Genomic DNA, 19,028 nt, shown 5'->3' with positions numbered 1-19,028 from the left:
GCAATTGTAAGTCATTTTCTCTCTACTCTTTGTCAGCTCTCAAATCACAGCTATGGATGATGCCTTTTTAGATCAAGTTATCTCTCCTCTTCCCACCACCTCTATCTCGCGCTTTCTCTGTCGTTTTAATTTTCTTTTTCTGTCTCTTTTTTTCACGGAATTGGATAAGTAAACCTAATTAGATTTTTATAGCAAGTATCGATATTTTGTTGATCGACATTAGAAAAATGGCTAGTTAGACAGTTGAGATGTATAAACATCAGTAAGATGAAAAAGGTTGCTAGTTTCAAAAAAAAAATGAAAAGGATTGTTGTGAGATTGAACTGGAAATCCATCACAATTTTGAAGATGTGGTTGTCTTCTCCCGCGGTAACGCCAAACATAGGAATGAATTACTTCCTCAATAATTGACATCGTACTAAATAGACTAATACGAGTGATAGGATAACATCCCCACCGGCCCACCCCCTAACTTTGTACCTAGTATCTTATTTATTACCCCTTGCTTCATTAAGCCCAAACCAGACAAGCCCTAAAAATGAAATAACACCGTGGAACACATAGGTTACAAGTGACAGACTCTCCCATCTTAATACTAACAACTTTAATTTGTAACAAATCAGTTAACTGGTCTTCCAGATTAATCTTTATTTGGAGAAATATTTACATACTTATTGTTGGGGTCCAAACACAGCCCAAGCCTATTGTGAATTAGCTTCATGGCCATATTTGCAAAGCAGCTAGGCCCAAGAGGAGAAAAGTGGAAGTAAGGCTTCTAAAGGGTCGATCGAAGTCATTCATACCTATTTCCCACTATATATACTCAATTTGACACCAATAATATAGGTAAATTCATCTAACTAAACAAACACATACATTTGACTATTCTCTCTACTCTCTTGCTTTTTGTTGCTCAATCATCTAACTTAATCGGACAGAATTCGCCCAAAAATCTCCCCATATTAGTTTTCTTATTTTGCAAGTGACGACCCATTTGAAGATTCGACCCAACATTCATCATAATTCATACTCACATTCAATGAGCAAATACCTACTTGCCACTCACACTCCTGTTTTTAGGAGGAACACTTGTGAATTTGAAGAAACACTTGTGAATTTGATGTTTATACCGACATAATTGTTTACAAAAACATATGCTCGATATATCCATAACTTTCATTTGCGAAGAAAGTGGCAACTTTTTATTTAATTTTCAATGTATAATCATAGATTGTTGAATTGCAAAAAGCACAAGAAGCACTTGACTAAAAGCTTTTCCAGCAGCATTAACTTTATTGCTTTTCTTTTTCACGAGCACATGTGACATGTCACGTGTTTAAGCATTGTCTTTTAATTATATAAATGTGAAATAATGATATCATACCAATAACCATGACACAATCTCATACAAGAATAGCTCTAACAATAAAACACGAAAGTAATTCGTACCAAATTAAAAAAAAAAAAAAAAAAAAAAAAAAAAAAAAGTTAGTTTTTATTGAAGGGTACACAATCAAAGATACAGAATCTCTGCAGTTCAATTATTCACAAGATTAGCAGCTTACTTAGTAACATCGCATCATTTGCCATATTTGAGCTATAAACTCCATATTTATTTATATACAAGTATTGATGAACTCGCCATCATTGTTTGGTGACAGAACAATATGATACTCTCAACCTCAAAACTTTTCTGCTTTAGAGCATTGTTTTACAAGAAAATCACGGGTATGGATGATTGATTCCTAGTGTGTATAAAATTAATTTTACAAGAGAGTGGTAGCGCCTCTCATCAAAATCTTCTAACTGTACACTATCTCATTAGCCAACCTGCCCAAGATAATCAAAAAATTGTGAAGTAACGCCTGCAACCCTTCTGTACAAATTGACCATCCGACCATTCCAAAATCATCTTTCGAAGCCTCCGAGCTGTTAGCCAAAGAATTTCTCACAAGATCATAGCTTTTCTCTATCTGTGTGCCTCTTGTACAAGGAAGAAAACGAGTTCTCCATGAGCTCAGCGATGCACATCTCATTGCTCATCATCTGAAACAGTGACTGGGGGTACTGACTCCTGTCCTGATATAGGCAAATTTAAAATAACCATGTAATTGAAGACATCAAAGGCTAAAGAAGAATTTTCAAAAGCAAAAACAGATCGAGTGGCCCTCTTTAGATAGACTAATGCATCAACGCTTATTTTAACTCTAAATCAAATAAAAGGTGATAGACGCATGGATCATTTTTTACAAAAGAACTAGTAAGCACCATCCTATCCAAATTACTTTTTCAAGCTTCATATAAGACATCTATAACTTACTATACAGCATAGCAACCTCTGTAAACCAGACATCAACTGAAAGCAAAGAGTTGGAAAAAGCTGAGGCAATAAAAGATTTTGTCAAGTAGCATACCTTTACCAGTTCCAACTACCACTACCTCATCCAATTGCAAAGCAATCGAGGCATCAAACTTCACCAGCCAGAGTGCAACAGCAGATGAGGTTTGGGGCATATTTTGGAAGTGTGCAACAAAATCTTCAGATGAAGACTCACATTTCTGGGTGAGATTGCTTTGCGACACCCATTCCACATTAAGGGAGCCAACAAAATCAGCTAAAACCTTTTATGAGAAATAGCAGGTGAACATCTCAGTAGCTTCATAACGATGATATAGAACCACTTCATAAGGACGATATAAAGTAATCAAAAAAACGAAGAGTATATCATAAAATAATTAGATAGCATACCTGTAAAAACTCATGTAAAGTAGAGGTGCGTCTGAGCCTTCTTACCCAAAGCTTATGAGCAGATTTTTTCCATGCCCCAATCAGTGCGTTTTCGGGCATAATCAACTGTAATATATATGTTAGTTTGTGATCATCAAAATAATTCAATAAAAGAAAATTTTGGAGCATCTGCCAAAGGAACTTAATTTTTATGATCATAACATATTTTAGTAATGGGAAAGAAAAATGTGTTCAAAAATGGTGGAAGAAGTCTAACAATATAAGCGAAGAATCGAGGGGGAAGTGAAGACTCCAGACATGCAAGGGGGACGCGCCACAGATTAACCCATGATCATTGGCGCACAGAAACTAGAAAGCCTACCTACTCCAGCAAAGAAGCTTGACTAGGAACCCTATTCTGGAAATCCCATCATTATTCTTCAACCATTCACCTACATAATGGTGGAACAAAAGACCACCACAATGTTTTGTGACCACAAGACCTCTTATATTCACACAATGACCAGCAAATCTTATGAAAAACAAGCTGGATTAGTCCACCTTATCCCAATAATACCAAATAGCCTCTACCAAAGATAAGCATGAACTACCCGTTTACACCACAGGAGCAAGAGGTTCCTCATCTGTCCATTAGCAAGACAAAAACACAAGCGTGAAAATGCCTTTTTCAACCTCCAATATTAAGCTTCTCCAAGTAGCGACCACTGAAACATTCCACTCCCTTTTAGATGTTGGCCTTCAAATGGAGTCAGAAAAAAGGAGGGGCAGCAAATTAGGAGTTTCCCTAGGTGATTTGAGCAGAAAAAGATTGAAAAGTAGAAATCCCTGGCTGGCAGCAATCCCAATCTTTTTGTGTTAAGATCCCATCAAGTGAATAAACTAAAAGATACCCAGAAAAACCTCCACTCTCATAAATATTCCTCCTAGAGTCAAAGATCCCATGAAATAATCCTTCCACCAACTTCAACTTTCTACAGATTTATAATATGATCCAGTCTCAACATAGATCCATTGGTATATTATCCTACACGGCTACACATGTTACTAGAATGTTATTGCCCAAAGGAAAAGCAGTATTACATCTTACCACTCTTCAATCCGTCATGAGGAGATCAAATCAAAATGTAACCATAATTTGCTTAAATGAGGGAATCTGTTGAGGGAGAGTGGGAGGGAAGGACGAAATAATCTTTTTTCTAGTTTGTATGTTTTGTCAAAGAAAGGGAATAGGAAGGATTCATTTTCCTTGCTTTTTGAAGGAACGATATCCTTACCAAGTTGGAAACATTAAGAAAGAAAATCTTCCCTTCTGCATCCCTACCTCCCCTCTTCTTCCCTTCCTTTCTTTCCCTTAGAATTTCAGCCAGCCACGCTATTAAATATTATAACACTAATAATCATGTTGCAAGGAAAATCCAGATCTAGAAACACATAAAAAAATAGGGGATGAATAGCAAAGGAACAGGAGAAACCGGACATAAATTTACGTCACAAAGTATTCAAGTTCATCCAACTACCAATGAACCCATTCTATATAGATATATAGATCATTTTCCTAGTGCTTTTTCTTCTTCTTTTCCCTGTTCTGTTTCAATTTTTTTTTAGGGTGAGTAACTGCAGGGTTCTAAAGTCTTAAGGTCATCTGTACAATCAAATCTAACTAGCCAAATCATCAAGCAAACTATCTGAAAGCAACAAACAGACGCATTGTAGATCAGCTGAGATCAGATCAGATCAGACAATGATATAAAGTATCTTATATATCAAAAATCTAGATTCTAAACGAAAGAAGTTGAAGGTCGGTCTCATAACGCACCAGTACAGACTCCAGAAAATAGCATCTGAATCTAATTTCAATGAGGTAAACAACGCAAATGAATATAAATGTTGTAAAGTCATAAATTTTAGCCAAAGTTAAAATGCAACTATAGATAATCAATTGGCCCAATACTAAAGGTTAAATTATAAGTTGGCCCAAAGTAAACAAACCTCAATCACATGGATTGCAGCTTTGAGAGCCTGCAGGTTTGATGGTAAGACTTTATGCATTGGATAGACATCAGATTCTTCTAGGCCCTGACATTTAGCCACATGGATAGCGTACTTTTCTTCAAGATCAAAGTCAAGCTCAAATGTTGTATGGCAAATGTTACAGTGCTTCTCATCTCGCCAATACAGATCGTTACAACTTCCACATCTTCTCCATGAATCATAAAATGACCGCTTACCATGTCTAACAGAATGAAGACTGGAGTAAAAACCGTTCCATATCCATGAGTCATAGGCTTGGAGGCGTTCATATTTCTGTTTTTGCTCTTCTTTCTTCGCAACTTTGAAAAGTGCAGCACTAGATGATGTTACAGTATTACATGAAGGCTCACCCAAAGATAGGTTATCTATATCAGATATGGGTGACAGGCTGACTTCATTTATCCTATCTATCTCGGATAGACCAGATTGTGTTGACTGGCTGACACAAATCTCATCCAGTACACTGCTCGACATTTCTTCAAGAAGAAATGGAACACGCTTCTCCAAAGATGCAAATAGAACGGCTTCCCTTCTACCTTGACCATTCAAAGTGTCCAGCAAGCAACATAGAGCCTGCAACCATATTCAGCGGACATGTTCTAGATATTAGATAAAATAAAGGAAAAAGAGGAGATGCAACTTAATTCAAAAGATAAACAGAAAAGAAATAGATTAGCAAACGTCACCTCTTCGCTGTCAATCACTTGCCACTGACCATCTTCAGAAGACTCAAAATATACTCGTTTATGTCCAGGATCATCAGTATCACAAGGACCCAAAAAGATCCAGTATCTGTTATACCTACGATCAGAACCCAAAAAAATAGATTGCATTGGATGTAGATCTCCATTTCCTGTGCCAATTGGACCTTTGTCCTTGCCAGAATATTGATCCTCTTTGTACATCATTGATATTACCACTGATGAATCAACAGGACAAATTTCTGAAGACAGATGCCCATTTTCCACACCACGGCTTTCTCTATCATTGCCACAAGATGAGGTAAGCGAACTGGGTCTACTAATTGCTGATCGCTTAATTTTTCCTCCGGACCCATGCTGATATATCCTTGGAACACATTCTGTGAGTGCTGTCGATGGATCCTATAAAGCAATTGCAGATCAAGTAAACGTCATTATGATTAAGATATATCCATGCAATATAAGCTTTAATATATATCAACCTGTTCTCCTGCAACAACTTGATACCTAAAGCCCCCAAAGGAGTTAGAACTGCAAATATATCATAGAATTAACGATATATGTGATTGTTTTTATTTAGGATTTGAATTAGGTTGAAACAGAATAAGTGATAGGACAAGCAGATTAAACCTATTAGCAAAACGAATAAAATTTGCAAAACAAGTCTACGAATGCCTGAGTCCCAAAGTCACCCTAACCAGAAAAGCATCACGAGTTTCAACCATTATATAATCAATCCATAAGTAAAACACCATTAGCCAAAGCAAAACTAGGCCTCCTGAAAAGACATCCAGGATTCATAACATATTCAGCGTCATATACCATTCTGGAAGGCATAAAAAGACAAGCACCATCTGTCATTTCTTAAATTTTTTAGCTATCCAAGTCTACACAATGCAGGACGCAAATAAAGAGCATTGCTGTTTTAAGATGCAGCTATTACAACCTTTTTAAAAAAGGCTATGTAACAGCTATCTACTTGACCCAACCTTCTCTCGACAAATTTAGGGAAAAAAGATGAAAACAGTGAAAGCAGAAAGTAGTGACAGAAGCAGAGAGAAACTATAGAGAGATCTGAAAGGTATTAAAGGCAATGCCTACACAGCGATAACTAACTATTATCAGTAAATCTATAAAGTTGTTCGTCACTTCTCTTATTTATGTACAAGTTCACTTCCTCTGAAGAACTATTCCTTATAGCTTCATTCCTCATTAGAACTTCCTACTTCGGAGAGAATTGGTACCTTCTAAATGGTAGGTGAAACAAGGGTACCCAAATTTCTTAGCTTGCAAATTCAAGAATTTCCACATGTGATAACACAACCTTCATAAAGATGGTAAAAACAGATAGGTATGGAAGATAAACAAAGAAACACTTGAAGAGACTCAAACCAACCATATTATATTAAGCAAAATCAGCTACACATGCAGACAACCTTCCTGAAGCAACAACCTACAAAAAGGTTCTGGCCAAGCAAATATTTCAAGGGAACTCATGAAAATGATATGAACGTAATACTCCAATCGGTACGAAATACAATCAGCATCATAAAGACATGAAAATTCACCATATTCCTATCAATTTCATTATAGTCAACAAAACAAAGGGTTGTGACCATTTTTCTTATCTCATCTAGAAAAGGTCATAACAAGAACCATAGCATTTTAAATTGCCCCAATGCCACGATTAACAGTGGTAGTGAACTGCAAAAGATGGTCCAAGGAGAAAATCTACAAAATTTATTATCAATATCATGAAATTTTTGTGTTTCTAGAAGCAAGCAGAATCTCTTACATAAAAGAGGGACAAGAGATTATAAAACTCATCTTTATTACAGGTTCACTTTCATTATTACAAAAGAGCTCTTGAAGAGACATTCTTCATTAATATGATTTGAAAAATTGAAACAATGCCTTGAGGGCACTTTTGTATGGAACTCCATTAAATATAACACTGTCCTTGTTATAACACTCCCTTCTCTTACTTCATTTTTGCAAATTCTCTTCCCTCCCCAGGCGAAGGAAAACACCAAGAGCCGAGAATGACGAAGGTGCTTGTCGGTTTTTTCTTTCAGAAAAGGGGAAAAAGGGACAGCTTGTGGACAGTGGTATTGTGATTGACAGGGAACAAAAGCAAGAAACTAACAGAAAGCTTTAAAAAAAGGCGACTCAATGAAGATTAGAAGTTATCTTTAAAATCTAGGTCGCTATAACTTACCTCCATCTTAATGCTGGATCCTGCACTTACAAGATCAACAAGAGCAAGTAAGGCGTTCAGCTTCTCCTCAATGCTTAGGTCAAAATATTCTCCCTCCATGAGACCTAAAAGCCATGATTCCCCCGGATGACTTTCATCAATAACACAGGAAATACTCAATGGATTACTTTCAGGAGACTGATGTCCCATATCAGGTCGTGAAGAAGAATTTCCAGAGTCACATTCTGCATTATCAATGCTCCCAAAGTCTTCACTATCCGACAGAGCATCTTCATCTTTCATCAAGATTGATGGTAAACGTAGACGATATGCAGATGAAGAGATCTTTTCAAACAAAGTAATATCACTAGCCAATATTGAGCAGATTGAATCTTCAAGTCCACCATTTGTCTTTCCCAAATTCAAGTCCACAATCTTCAAGCAAAACCACAGTTTCATCATAAGAAGTTCAATAAAATTACCTCGAATACAAAGTTATCATTATCAAAAAATGTTACTGATTTGGTATAAAAGTTGACAAGAGTACATAAATATTTACAATGGAAAAAAAAGTGCAATGATATTTTACATGAAAGATAATATGGAAAGAAAAAATTTCAGTTAAGTGGACAGATAAAATGCAACAAAAGGGGTACCATACACTACTCACAAAAGTAATACATTCATACTTTCGCATCAGACACAAAGGATCATGTACGACAAAACATTTAGACTGACCTGTGAAGATTTTGCCAACTCAGTTACCTTCATTCCCTTGTTTCCTTGCTCAAACAAAATGCTGAAAAGCTCACCCTTCAATGTACCAGGGTGCAATCCGTATTTGACCATATGATCTACTTCCTGGCAGGAAAAGGAATGTAAATCAGAATGCATCGACTCTTAAACACACACACTAACACTGCAGACTAGAAAAGAGACATGAAATATCTATTAAATGTGTATATCTACGCCGTCAGGAATCTCCTGGAGAGCAAACCTTAAAGAACAAAAACAAATAATTGACTACAGCATTACACAGCTTAGACTACACAAAATTTCTACTAAATATCACTATTAAGGAACAGCACAAACCTTGGTAAGGCATCTTTTACTTTGGTTACAATCTTTCGTGCCAAAGCCAGCTGCAACCAAGACTTGTCGCAATATTTCCGTCCAAGTCAGAGGGTTCAGAGATGTTCTCCAGAAGTTCACAACAAACTTCTGTGCCTCAGCCTGTCACATTATCCATCAATAAGAAATTAAACTACTTTTTTTTTTCTGAGAAACACATGCACCTTAACATGATGCAAGTACACATCATTCTGAAATAGCATTTCTTTACACAATTAGTACTCACCATATTGAGCAAATTCAGAAACATGCCATGTTTATTTGAACGAATGGAAACCCCAGTAGAGATCTCCTTCTGAATATCAGACAGCAAAAGACCAAGGAGGCATACATGTAATTTCCCCAGCAATGGGGAGTCCTGTAAGCGAATAAAAAGGGGGAAATTACAATTGATGTGTAAGATGTGGCATGCAACAAAGGTCAAGTAGAAAGTGAAGCAATTTAGATCAAGCGCCATACGTTGGTAATGGTAAAATTTTGCATACAAGAAAAACAGAGCAACTCACCTTATCGTGGAATGCCTTCGCAAACTCATCAAGAGTAAATGGACAAAGATCAAGTATTACCGCATAAGTGTACAGAAAATGGAAAACCTGTTAACAGAGGCAATATTCATCAGCAAAAACTTAAAAGACATTTGAAACAGATCAGTTACAAAAATAAAAAATTAGCAACATCTCAACAAATTCTTTTAATTCCCCTTTATTAAAGAGATACTGAACGAGTTAGTAAACAAAATCCAATGCAAGCTTTGAGCGTCATAAAGAAATTAGTTTCACACTAATAGCAAAAATGTTTGGAGTGCTTAACGTACCTACAAGACTACAGCATATGAATGTTAGCCTGGCACTTAGGACAAAACCCCTAAAATTCCCAAAAAGTACAAAATAAATCCAAATATAAAACAGAAAATTTGCAAAAGTTATTTGTAAGTTCATATTGTGCACTTGTTGAAGTTTCAACAACATGAGTACTGTTATAGACATTAATTGACAAATCATACACCCATGAGGCCATGAGAATCTTGCCCATCCAAATGCTACCACAAACAGCTTCACAATGCCATGCAATATATGCGTTCAACTACAATCTTGACTAAAACTAAAAACAAGTAGATTGTATAACGCAGTAAGTTCACAAAAAATAATGATTACACTGAAAAACACCATAAGGAAATTCTTTGTACTTGATGACATTTCCAGGGTGGGTGGGGGGGAAGCAGCGGAAATCAATACTAAGGTTTGCATGTATAAAATGGTAGATTTAGAATCAAATTACCTTAAATAGTTTCTTCTCAAGCTCCGATGAAGATTTCCAAGGGTCCATAAAGAGTGGCTTCTTCATTCTAACAGAATCAAGAGGAAACTTTGGCAGAAGACCTGCTTTTGACAATAAAGTATTGGTAGTCTGTAACTCGAAGGGGAAATAAGTACTCTCTAATATACACTCCCTTTTGTCCCTAAAAGAACTTCACACGTGAGCTCGGCATGGAGATTAAGCATGTCGTTAAATGAATGATACAAAATATTGGAAAAGGAAGGAAACAGAAAAGACCAAGTTACTCAAACTCGGGTAAGTTTCTAAGAGTCTAAGTCGTGAAGTGTCAAAGCGTCTATACCCATGTCCGAGTATCAAATATCCAACACGAGGACTTGAGGACAAGTGAAGAGTCCAAGTAACATAGGAAAAAGATGTCATTAAACGATTTGGATGAAAGAAACGAGAGCTAGTATTTTAGTTAGTGATTCTAACTTATGAAGAAACCCAAAGGAAGTGTGAAGCTCTATCTTGAACAGCGGGAGCAAACAGCAGGCAGTTGTAGACGTGTAGTTCTTAAGTTTCAAGGGAAAACAAATAAACAAACCTTTGCAAAGGGAACAGCCATGACTCCCACCAGTAGCAAAATGAGCACCACAAGTCAATGGATTTGGTCCAGCTTGGCACTCCCTTAGCTCAAGTTCCTCATCATCTGCCAGGGCAGAAAATGAACAGAGATTTTCATAGCAACCCAAATCCAAAGCAATTTTGCAACAACCTCCGCGTGCCTTCTGTTTTTCATTCCGGCTAGATTCAACCTGATACATACGAGGGTAAGTTTATAGCCGTCCTTCCTGGTAGTACTAGACTACTTGTACCAAAATGTTCCATGCAAAATCGAACAGGTCACCTTTTTCTGCCGTGCAAGAGGCTTCTTCTTCTGGACATTTTTTCCTGACTTTCTGAGCTGTTTGCACATAGCAGAAGAGCAACAAAAAATCAACATTCCTTGAAATCGGAAATAAACCTTAAAAAAAAACTTATTTATACAATGCTACCAAAAGTGGCATTGCATGACACAATTTTTTCAAAAGACAGATCACATACAACTGAAGGTTTCCGTCTCTGGGTTTTCCTCTTAGAATTAGCATTTGCCAACTGTGAAGTAGTCATAAATCCTTTGCCCATGCCATATCTTTTTGCTGGATGATTATTTTTACATGGAAGCGTCTAGAGATGAAACAGAGAAATGGCAGCGGAAAAAAATGTCAAAAGACTGAGGAAAAAACTAACATGAAAGCCACTCAATTACTAAGAGATAAAAGTGAAATGTTTCAGCACCTTCCCTCTTTCCAATGCTCCAAGATTATCTCGAAAAGAAGCACGAGTGTTCACAAGCTGCAAGGTTGACATCAAACCTTTCCCCTTTCCATGCTTCTTCGTAGGAGTTTTCATTTGACCCCTTTGTTCAGAGTCTAAAATGGCTGGTCTTGTCACCTACAATTGAAGTAGTACAAAAATTAATTTGCCAAGTGAATCCTGCTCACCTGCTTCTCTATTATCATGCAGCACTTTATCTGTGAAAAAAAGGTGTTTCCTGCGTATACCCTTCCTGTCTTGGGTAAGCGATCTGTGGGGTTTGGAGGGTTAAGAAGAAAAGGCTGCAGTAAAGCTTTGATGGTAATATAACGACATGCATGATTGGGACATAATTGACATCTTTTCAAGAACCACCTTATCTTATAATTTATTGTATCAGCATTTATTTGCTGTCGCAGAATTTTATCTCACTCAATCTCGGATCGGCTAAAGCAGATGAGGCATTTACGAGTTAAATCTCGAGACCCAAAGATATTGGGTGAGTTTGCAATAGTTACGTTTGTTTGAGGACGGCTTGCCCTCTCACTTTGTACTTTTTATTTGTTGATAACACATATATTCTTTTTCTATAAATTTATTAAGATAAATAAAATAAAATAAAAAGTCAGACAATGTGCCAAGATCACTCTTTCTAGAATTACTAAACTGTGCCCTTACCTTCCTCCTTTTTTGCGCCCTTTGTTCACCTTCACATGCAGCCTCAAGACATCTGCTATCTGCTCAACAGCATGAAGAAAAACGAAAGATTACCAACTACGGGGGAACAAGAATGATATTACACGATTTATACTAAAACTCTACAGATGATGAAGCCCTTGTTGAGTGTTGATAGATGAATGAACAGTTAAAAAAACAAATTAATAAGAGAATAAGGCACACAACATGGGTGCAAATTCATAATTAGCGTTTCCCTTCCCATCCATTGATTAGCGAAGGGATTGTAGAAGTCTACAGATCTATAGGTAAAAGCAATTCACCACAACAGAATCAGGAACCCCTTTTATGAGGAGTCACTAAGTTTTCAAGCTTTCCAATTGAACAAATTACCCTTACATATCTAAATAAGACAGCGAGATAAGAAGGTATGTTTTGTAGATAAGGAGTCAACCCTGAAGCAAGTCCTATGACAAGGGGTCAAGCACCACAGTGCTGCCCAGATCTATCAGTTTCTTTTTCTTTTTCCCAAGACAGCTACAGTAGGCGCATATAATACCAAGGAGGTGCTACTCATTTACAAAAGGAGGCCTACAAAAGCACCATGATGTATCAAATTATCCACAAAATCAAGAAAAAGACCTCAACACTGTAACCTTTAGAGCATCTACAATGGGTGGGTTTTAATTGGTCTAGCAAATAGTAAAACTAGTTTAAATTGGTTTAACCGTTGGGGAACTTGGTCCTTGGAGCTGGTTGGTCTAGAATTCCAGACCAACAGCACCTCGGATGGTGTGCTTGGGGTGAGGGAAAAGTCGACAAGTGGCAAAAAAGCTGGGCCCAATTTTTTTGTGAATATTGTATATGGTGGGGTTTGGTAAAAGTAGGAGAGAGAGTATATGGCGGGGTTTGGTAAAAGTAGGAGATAGACATAGAAAAACCAAATAAGACCAACCAAATCATTGTGACAAAAAAAAGATGAGTTGGTGTGAGTTTTGATGGGATGTGAGGGGTAAGAAGGAGGGAAGGAGAGAGAATGACAAAAACATAAAAACTAATTAAGACCAACCCACCCATTGGTGATGCTCTTAGTACATGGATTCTATACTCTACCATACTAAAGTTTGTAGAATCCTTTTATCCCCCAAGACATGCTCTACCTAAGATTTCAGTAATTCATTATAATTCAAAAAAACTCAAAATCGTCGATTGTAGTTAGCAAACCATTTTTTTAAACTACATCTCAAAAAGCATGTTACCCACAACACTTTTACACAGCTTACAGCCCTCATTGTTGTTCATTTATGTTACTCGTCATGGGGAGTGTCAGGTACAGGATACCCCAAGGGCCAATCACTATTCACCTCAAAATTTCAGACATGGGGAGAACATCCAGGAACACAACATTCATGAAACAAATTCTCGATTTCAGAACAGTTTTGCAGATGCTTTTAATGTCAAAGATACACATAGTGACATAACTGCAATTCAGGTTCATTTGTTATGCTAGTTCTTGGAAAATGTACGACTCAGCACTCTCAAGTGCTTCTATACGCATATATCACTCAATTTCATCTTCTCTTGCACTCTCTTCTTAGAGGTTTTCTCTACGAGTTCGTAGTTCAAAATAAGTGAGGACTAAGGCACCATGGTTGCAAACTGAAGAATCGGGTAAGGATTTCATACCCTTGTCAGAATGTTTATTAAGGTAAACAACATTAGCTCAAGAGTGGATGTAGCATAGTTGCTGATAAAAAGTCTTTAATAATAAAATCAAAAATAAGGAACTTTTAGTTCTTTGTAAAATTCTTCAGAATTGCTAAGGACCTTCACATTTCAATCAAATACAGAACAAGCGAGAAGGAGCTTAAGAATATTGAGGAATCTTCAAATAACAGTTCATCCTTTCTTACCGGTACATGAAGTATGTACAAACTATAAAGCCCCCTCCCACCATAGAAGAGTAGTCACGTTGATTCTTCCACCATACCTACAACAAGATTCCAGGGATACTTCTCCGATTCTATTTTTGAGCTAAATCTGACTCTATAACAGCAAGGCTCTATACTATCATTCTGCTCATCTAGGCATATAACACATTTTACTTTACATAGCATAAACATTGCAAGAGCATCTACATACCCCATCCTACCTTCTAAGTTCTAACATCACTACTTTAATATTTACTTGATTTATGTTAGAACTTATAAGGTAAGATGGGGTATGTAGATGCTCTTGCAATGTTTATACCATGTAAAGTAAAATGTGTTATATGCCTAGATGAGCAGAATGATAGTATAGAGCCTTGCTGTTATAGAGTCAGATTTAGCTCAAAAATAGAATCGGAGAAGTATCCCTGGAATCTTGTTGTAGGTATGGTGGAAGAATCAACGTGACTACTCTTCTATGGTGGGAGGGGGCTTTATAGTTTGTACATACTTCATGTACCGGTAAGAAAGGATGAACTGTTATTTGAAGATTCCTCAATATTCTTAAGCTCCTTCTCGCTTGTTCTGTATTTGATTGAAATGTGAAGGTCCTTAGCATTTCTGAAGAATTTTACAAAGAACTAAAAGTTCCTTATTTTTGATTTTATTATTAAAGACTTTTTATCAGCAACTATGCTACATCCACTCTTGAGCTAATGTTGTTTACCTTAATAAACATTCTGACAAGGGTATGGAATCCTTACCCGATTCTTTAGTTTGCAACCATGGTGCTTTAGTCCTCACTTATTTTGAACTACAAACTCGTAGAGAAAACCTCTAAGAAGAAAGTGCAAGAGAAGATGAAATTGAGTGATATATGCTTATAGAAGCACTTGAGAGTTCAGAGTCGCATTTTCCAAGAACTAGCATAACAAATGAACCTGAATTGCAGTTATGTCACTATGTGTATCTTTGACATTAAAAGCATCTGCAAAACTGTTCTGAAATCGGGAATTTGTTTCATGAATGTTGTGTTCCTGAATGTTGGATGTTCTCCCCATGTCTGAAATTTTGAATTTTGAAGTGAATAGTGATTGGCCCTTGGGGTATCCTGTACCTGACACTCCCCATGACGAGTAACATAAATGAACAACAGTGAGGACTGTAAGCTATGTAAAAGTGTTAGTGGGTAACATGTTTTTTGAGGTGTAGTTTAAAAAAGTGGTTTGCTAACTACAATCGACGGTTTTGAGCTTTTTTGAATTATAATGAATTACTGAACTCTTAGGTAGAGCATGTCTTGGGGGCTAAAAGGATTCTACAAACTTTAGTATGGTAGAGTATAGAATCCATGTATTTACTTGATTTAATGTTGAGTGTTGATAGATGAATGAAGAAAAACTTTAGTACACCATGTATTCACTTATAGCAGGAATTTAATCAACTCATCTATATCCAGAGCAATGAGAAAGATACTAGGGAGACGGAATTACCTCCTTGTTTACCAAACAGGGTCGCTGCTACAAAAGTGGGCCTTTTCAAACAGAACATTCACCAAATTCTGAGTAATTTTATAGACCTTGCATCCTATGCGCACACACAACTAACAAATATAGTTCTCTATTCCAACTTCCAAGATTAGCAAGCAACCAAAAACAATGTGGGATACAAGTAGAATTATAAGCCTTTAAATTTTCATTAGTGTAGTGAGCATATATACCTAAGGGGAAAACAGAGTCTTCAAACTGACTCAGCATGGCATCACCATTCAGAAACAACAAATAAAGAAAATCCACATAGATAGTTAATGGTGCAGAATGGAGGCAGTGCGGATCTCAGAGAAGGCTATAGTTACCTCAAAATTAAATAACTCCTAAAAAGCTGTCATTATAAATTCGGAGTATGTTGGTAGAAATTTGTAAATTCTGCTGAGCTTTGTTGGCAAAAAAATATTATAAGCTTACCATGAACCAAGGAAAGATAATGCACGCAATAATATCCAAGATAAGAGACTCATAACGTACTTTATGTGACTAAAAAAATCAATCAGTTACATAAACCTCGAAAAAGGAAAACACCTAAAATCAAAGTGAATGTAATTTGAAATAGAGAAGACCAACCAGCAATACCTTTGCGACCTTGAAAAGCTGTACAAGGAAGAGGATCAAATTCTGCACCAAGGGAGGGACCATCTTTCCTAAATATCTTCATAAATATATGGTCCGGAGAATACAGCATATCTTGCGCCAAAAAGGGTCGTCTTTTACAATTCTCATGCTCTCCTGGCTCCAAACTTGACAAATTCTTCTTCTTATCCATTTTACCCTTCCCCTTTGCAGTTCTCTGCGCTGACACATTTACTCCTTGAGTTCTGGCAGCATCTTGTTTATCTCTTTGACGTCGCTGAACATACCATCTACTTATTTGCTCATAAGAGAGCCCTAAACCCGAAGCATAGTCCTTCAATCTACTCCGTGTCGGATGCTTATCATCTGTTCATATAACCCAAACAATTAGCATATCATTAATGCCCCACAAATTCACCCATAAACAACTCAAACAGTAATCAATAGCCCAAAAAGTCAATAAAAAAACGGCCTATCAATAATATTAACCAACATGAAAACACTACTGATTGCAATTTCAGTAATCCATCGCACTGAACCAAAAGAGCAAAAACTAGCGATTGAAGCGAGATATGTGCATCTCCATCACTAATAAGTATCCATACATATTCAAAACAAAAATTAATAAATCACAAATTAAAAAAGCACCTAAACGATGGAACTCAAAATGAGTGAACAAGCTAAAATCAACAATTTCCAAATGCCAACTGAATTGAGATTACTATTAATTCTGTCAATTAACGAACTCAATACTACTTCATCACTAGTAACAATTAACAAAATTAACACACAAACAAAAAAAAGAGTGACAAATTAGCAAATAAAATGCTTGAATAATACCAAATGAATTGAGAAATGAGTTTTAGAAATTAACGTAAAAAAATTACCAGCATACAAATGTTCGAGTGTTTGAAGCTGAAGAGGAGTTTTGGGGAGCAAATTACAAACGTCGAAGTCAGAGAGACTGGTCGTAGGAGAGAGAGTGAGAGGTCCATAGATATGGTGAGTTTGAGTTGCCATGAAAAATTAAATTGAGGAAAAGAAAATGGTGAAGAATTTAGCAGGTTTTATATTATCGCCATTTTTAAAGTTCCATTAATTTGAGGTAGAAAGAAGGGTGGAGGGGGTTGCAGGCGAGTTTAGGGTTTTAGGGGTTTGTGTAATGTGTGAGGGGTTTAACATCATCTGTTTTTTTGAGCCAAGGGGGGAAATATCTTTTGGTTTTTCTTTGTCGGGTTAAAAAAAGCGCAGGAAATTATCTAGTTAGCGCAAACAAAATTAATAGGGTGCCTACTGAGTCAAAGTCAGTCACTAGAGTGAATGAACATTTGAACAACTAAGGCTATGTTCAGTTCACCTTATTTTTGCTTATTTCAGATCTAATTAGATCAGATCAGATCAGAAAAAATAAATTCAGATCAGTTCAGATCATGCTTATATTTAAAAATCATTATATCTTTCATTACATATTAGTAAAAATTATAATAATTGTATATTAATAAAGTACTCATTGAGACGAATAAACAAGACCCCACATGACTATATTTTTTCTTATATATTGAGAAAAATCTAAAAGATAAGATCTTGTAATCAGAAAAAATAAGTTCAGATCAGAAAAAATAAGTTCAGATCCGATCAGATAAGTTCAGATCAGAAAATTTCAGGTGAACTAAACATAGCCTAACAAGTTACCCTCTAAAAGCTATGTTTAGTTCACCTGAAATTTTCTGATTTGAACTTATCTGACTTGATTTGATTTGAACTTATTTTTTTGATCTAATCTAGTCTGATCTGATCTAGTCTGATTTACAAGATCTTATCTTTTATAAAATATATTATTACTACTAGTTTTGAAGCCCGTGCGTTGCACGGGTTGTTTTTTATATATATTTTTTGTAATTTTTTGTTAACATTATTGATTTTGTGTTACTGTAAAATGAGATTTTTCAACACGATTTTATTTACATACTTCATCTATTAATTATCTATTTGGACCAATCAACTTTTAGTAAAAAAACAACTATAATTGTCAATATTATCTTTACTTTATGTTAATAAAATCATCATTAATTATTCATCAAATTGCCTCATAAAGTTGCGCTTATTTTATTAAGGATTTACTTATCCCCTACACTTGTTAATTAAAGGAGTATAAACTACACATTTTTTTTATTTTCTTAAAAATCATGCCCAAACCTATTATTGTAGTAGAAAAAGAATTGATAAAATATTTGTCATTATACCCTTATTTTTAGATTATCTTTAATATCTTTAATTATATATTAATAAAGTTTATAAAAAGTTGATATAAAGTTAGTATTGCAATGGTTCTTTCCATCTCTAATAAGTTAAGGCATGTTGACCGGTATTGTCAACTAATTAACATATCAGTCTATCACTATAATAAAAGTGTAAAAATAAAATAAAGTAGATATTGAGTGGCCACAAATGCATAGAAGTTGTCATTGAAAATGTTGGCTACTTTAGTAGATTTGCAGCAGTTCATTAGATGTTATCGATCGTATGGTTTAGGCAAATCTCATGAATCAATTTTTTTTTTTATTTTGTGATTTTATATGTGAATCATAGCCGTAGAGTGAATATACAGTATAGTAGTACGTATAAAAGATTCCTAGTTATAATAGATCCCTAAAAGATAATTTTTTTTTATTTTTGTCATAGCCGTAGAGTGAATAAATTCTTATCTCTCAAACTCTAAATTTTATTATCTCTCAAACTCTAAATGTAGTACGTATAAAAGATTCCTAGTTATAATAGATCCCTAAAAGATAAATTTTTTTGATTTTATCTCTAAATTAATAAGATGACGTGGCAATCCTAGGTGGCGCGTTCTATGCTCCCGAAAAGTTCCTC

At 35.8% G+C, this 19,028-nt stretch overlaps 1 protein-coding gene across 2 annotated transcripts; it reads right to left on the bottom strand.

Annotated features, from left to right (window-relative positions):
- Positions 1-1,561: 1,561 nt before the first annotated feature.
- LOC104907411 (homeobox-DDT domain protein RLT3) lies at positions 1,562-17,393 on the bottom strand. 2 transcript variants are annotated; one of them, XM_010696334.4, is made up of 18 exons: positions 17,042-17,393; positions 16,149-16,520; positions 12,104-12,162; positions 11,408-11,563; positions 11,174-11,296; positions 10,977-11,033; positions 10,674-10,884; positions 10,088-10,188; positions 9,316-9,402; positions 9,036-9,167; positions 8,771-8,911; positions 8,417-8,539; positions 7,700-8,113; positions 5,467-5,883; positions 4,739-5,353; positions 2,750-2,854; positions 2,415-2,622; positions 1,562-2,079 (listed from the first exon to the last, which is right to left on the bottom strand). In XM_010696334.4, the coding sequence occupies exons 1-18, from the start codon at positions 17,172-17,174 to the stop codon at positions 2,033-2,035; spliced, it is 3,501 nt and encodes a 1,166-aa protein (XP_010694636.2). In that variant the 5' UTR covers positions 17,175-17,393; the 3' UTR covers positions 1,562-2,032. The 2 variants fall into 2 exon arrangements, with proteins under 2 accessions (XP_010694636.2, XP_010694637.2); XM_010696335.4 differs by having other exon boundaries at positions 16,158-16,520.
- Between the last annotated feature and the right edge of the window lie 1,635 nt (positions 17,394-19,028).

The sequence above is a fragment of the Beta vulgaris genome, chromosome 4 (genome assembly GCF_026745355.1).
Source record: "Beta vulgaris subsp. vulgaris cultivar EL10 chromosome 4, EL10.2, whole genome shotgun sequence".
Taxonomy (NCBI): domain Eukaryota; kingdom Viridiplantae; phylum Streptophyta; class Magnoliopsida; order Caryophyllales; family Amaranthaceae; genus Beta; species Beta vulgaris.
Note: the sequence above shows the minus strand (reverse complement) of the source record. Positions and strands in the feature narration are given on the sequence as shown.

What these genes read in the sequence shown, in the direction of transcription:
- LOC104907411 (XM_010696334.4), bottom strand. Translation starts at nt 17,174, where the DNA reads ATGGCAACTCAAACTCACCATATCTATGGACCTCTCACTCTCTCTCCT. An exon ending in CTCTTGCACGGCAGAAAAAG is followed by an intron (nt 10,885 to 10,976) that starts GTGACCTGTTCG and finishes CGTATGTATCAG; the next exon opens with GTTGAATCTAGCCGGAATGA. An exon ending in AAGTGATTGACAGCGAAGAG is followed by an intron (nt 5,354 to 5,466) that starts GTGACGTTTGCT and finishes ATATGGTTGCAG; the next exon opens with GCTCTATGTTGCTTGCTGGA.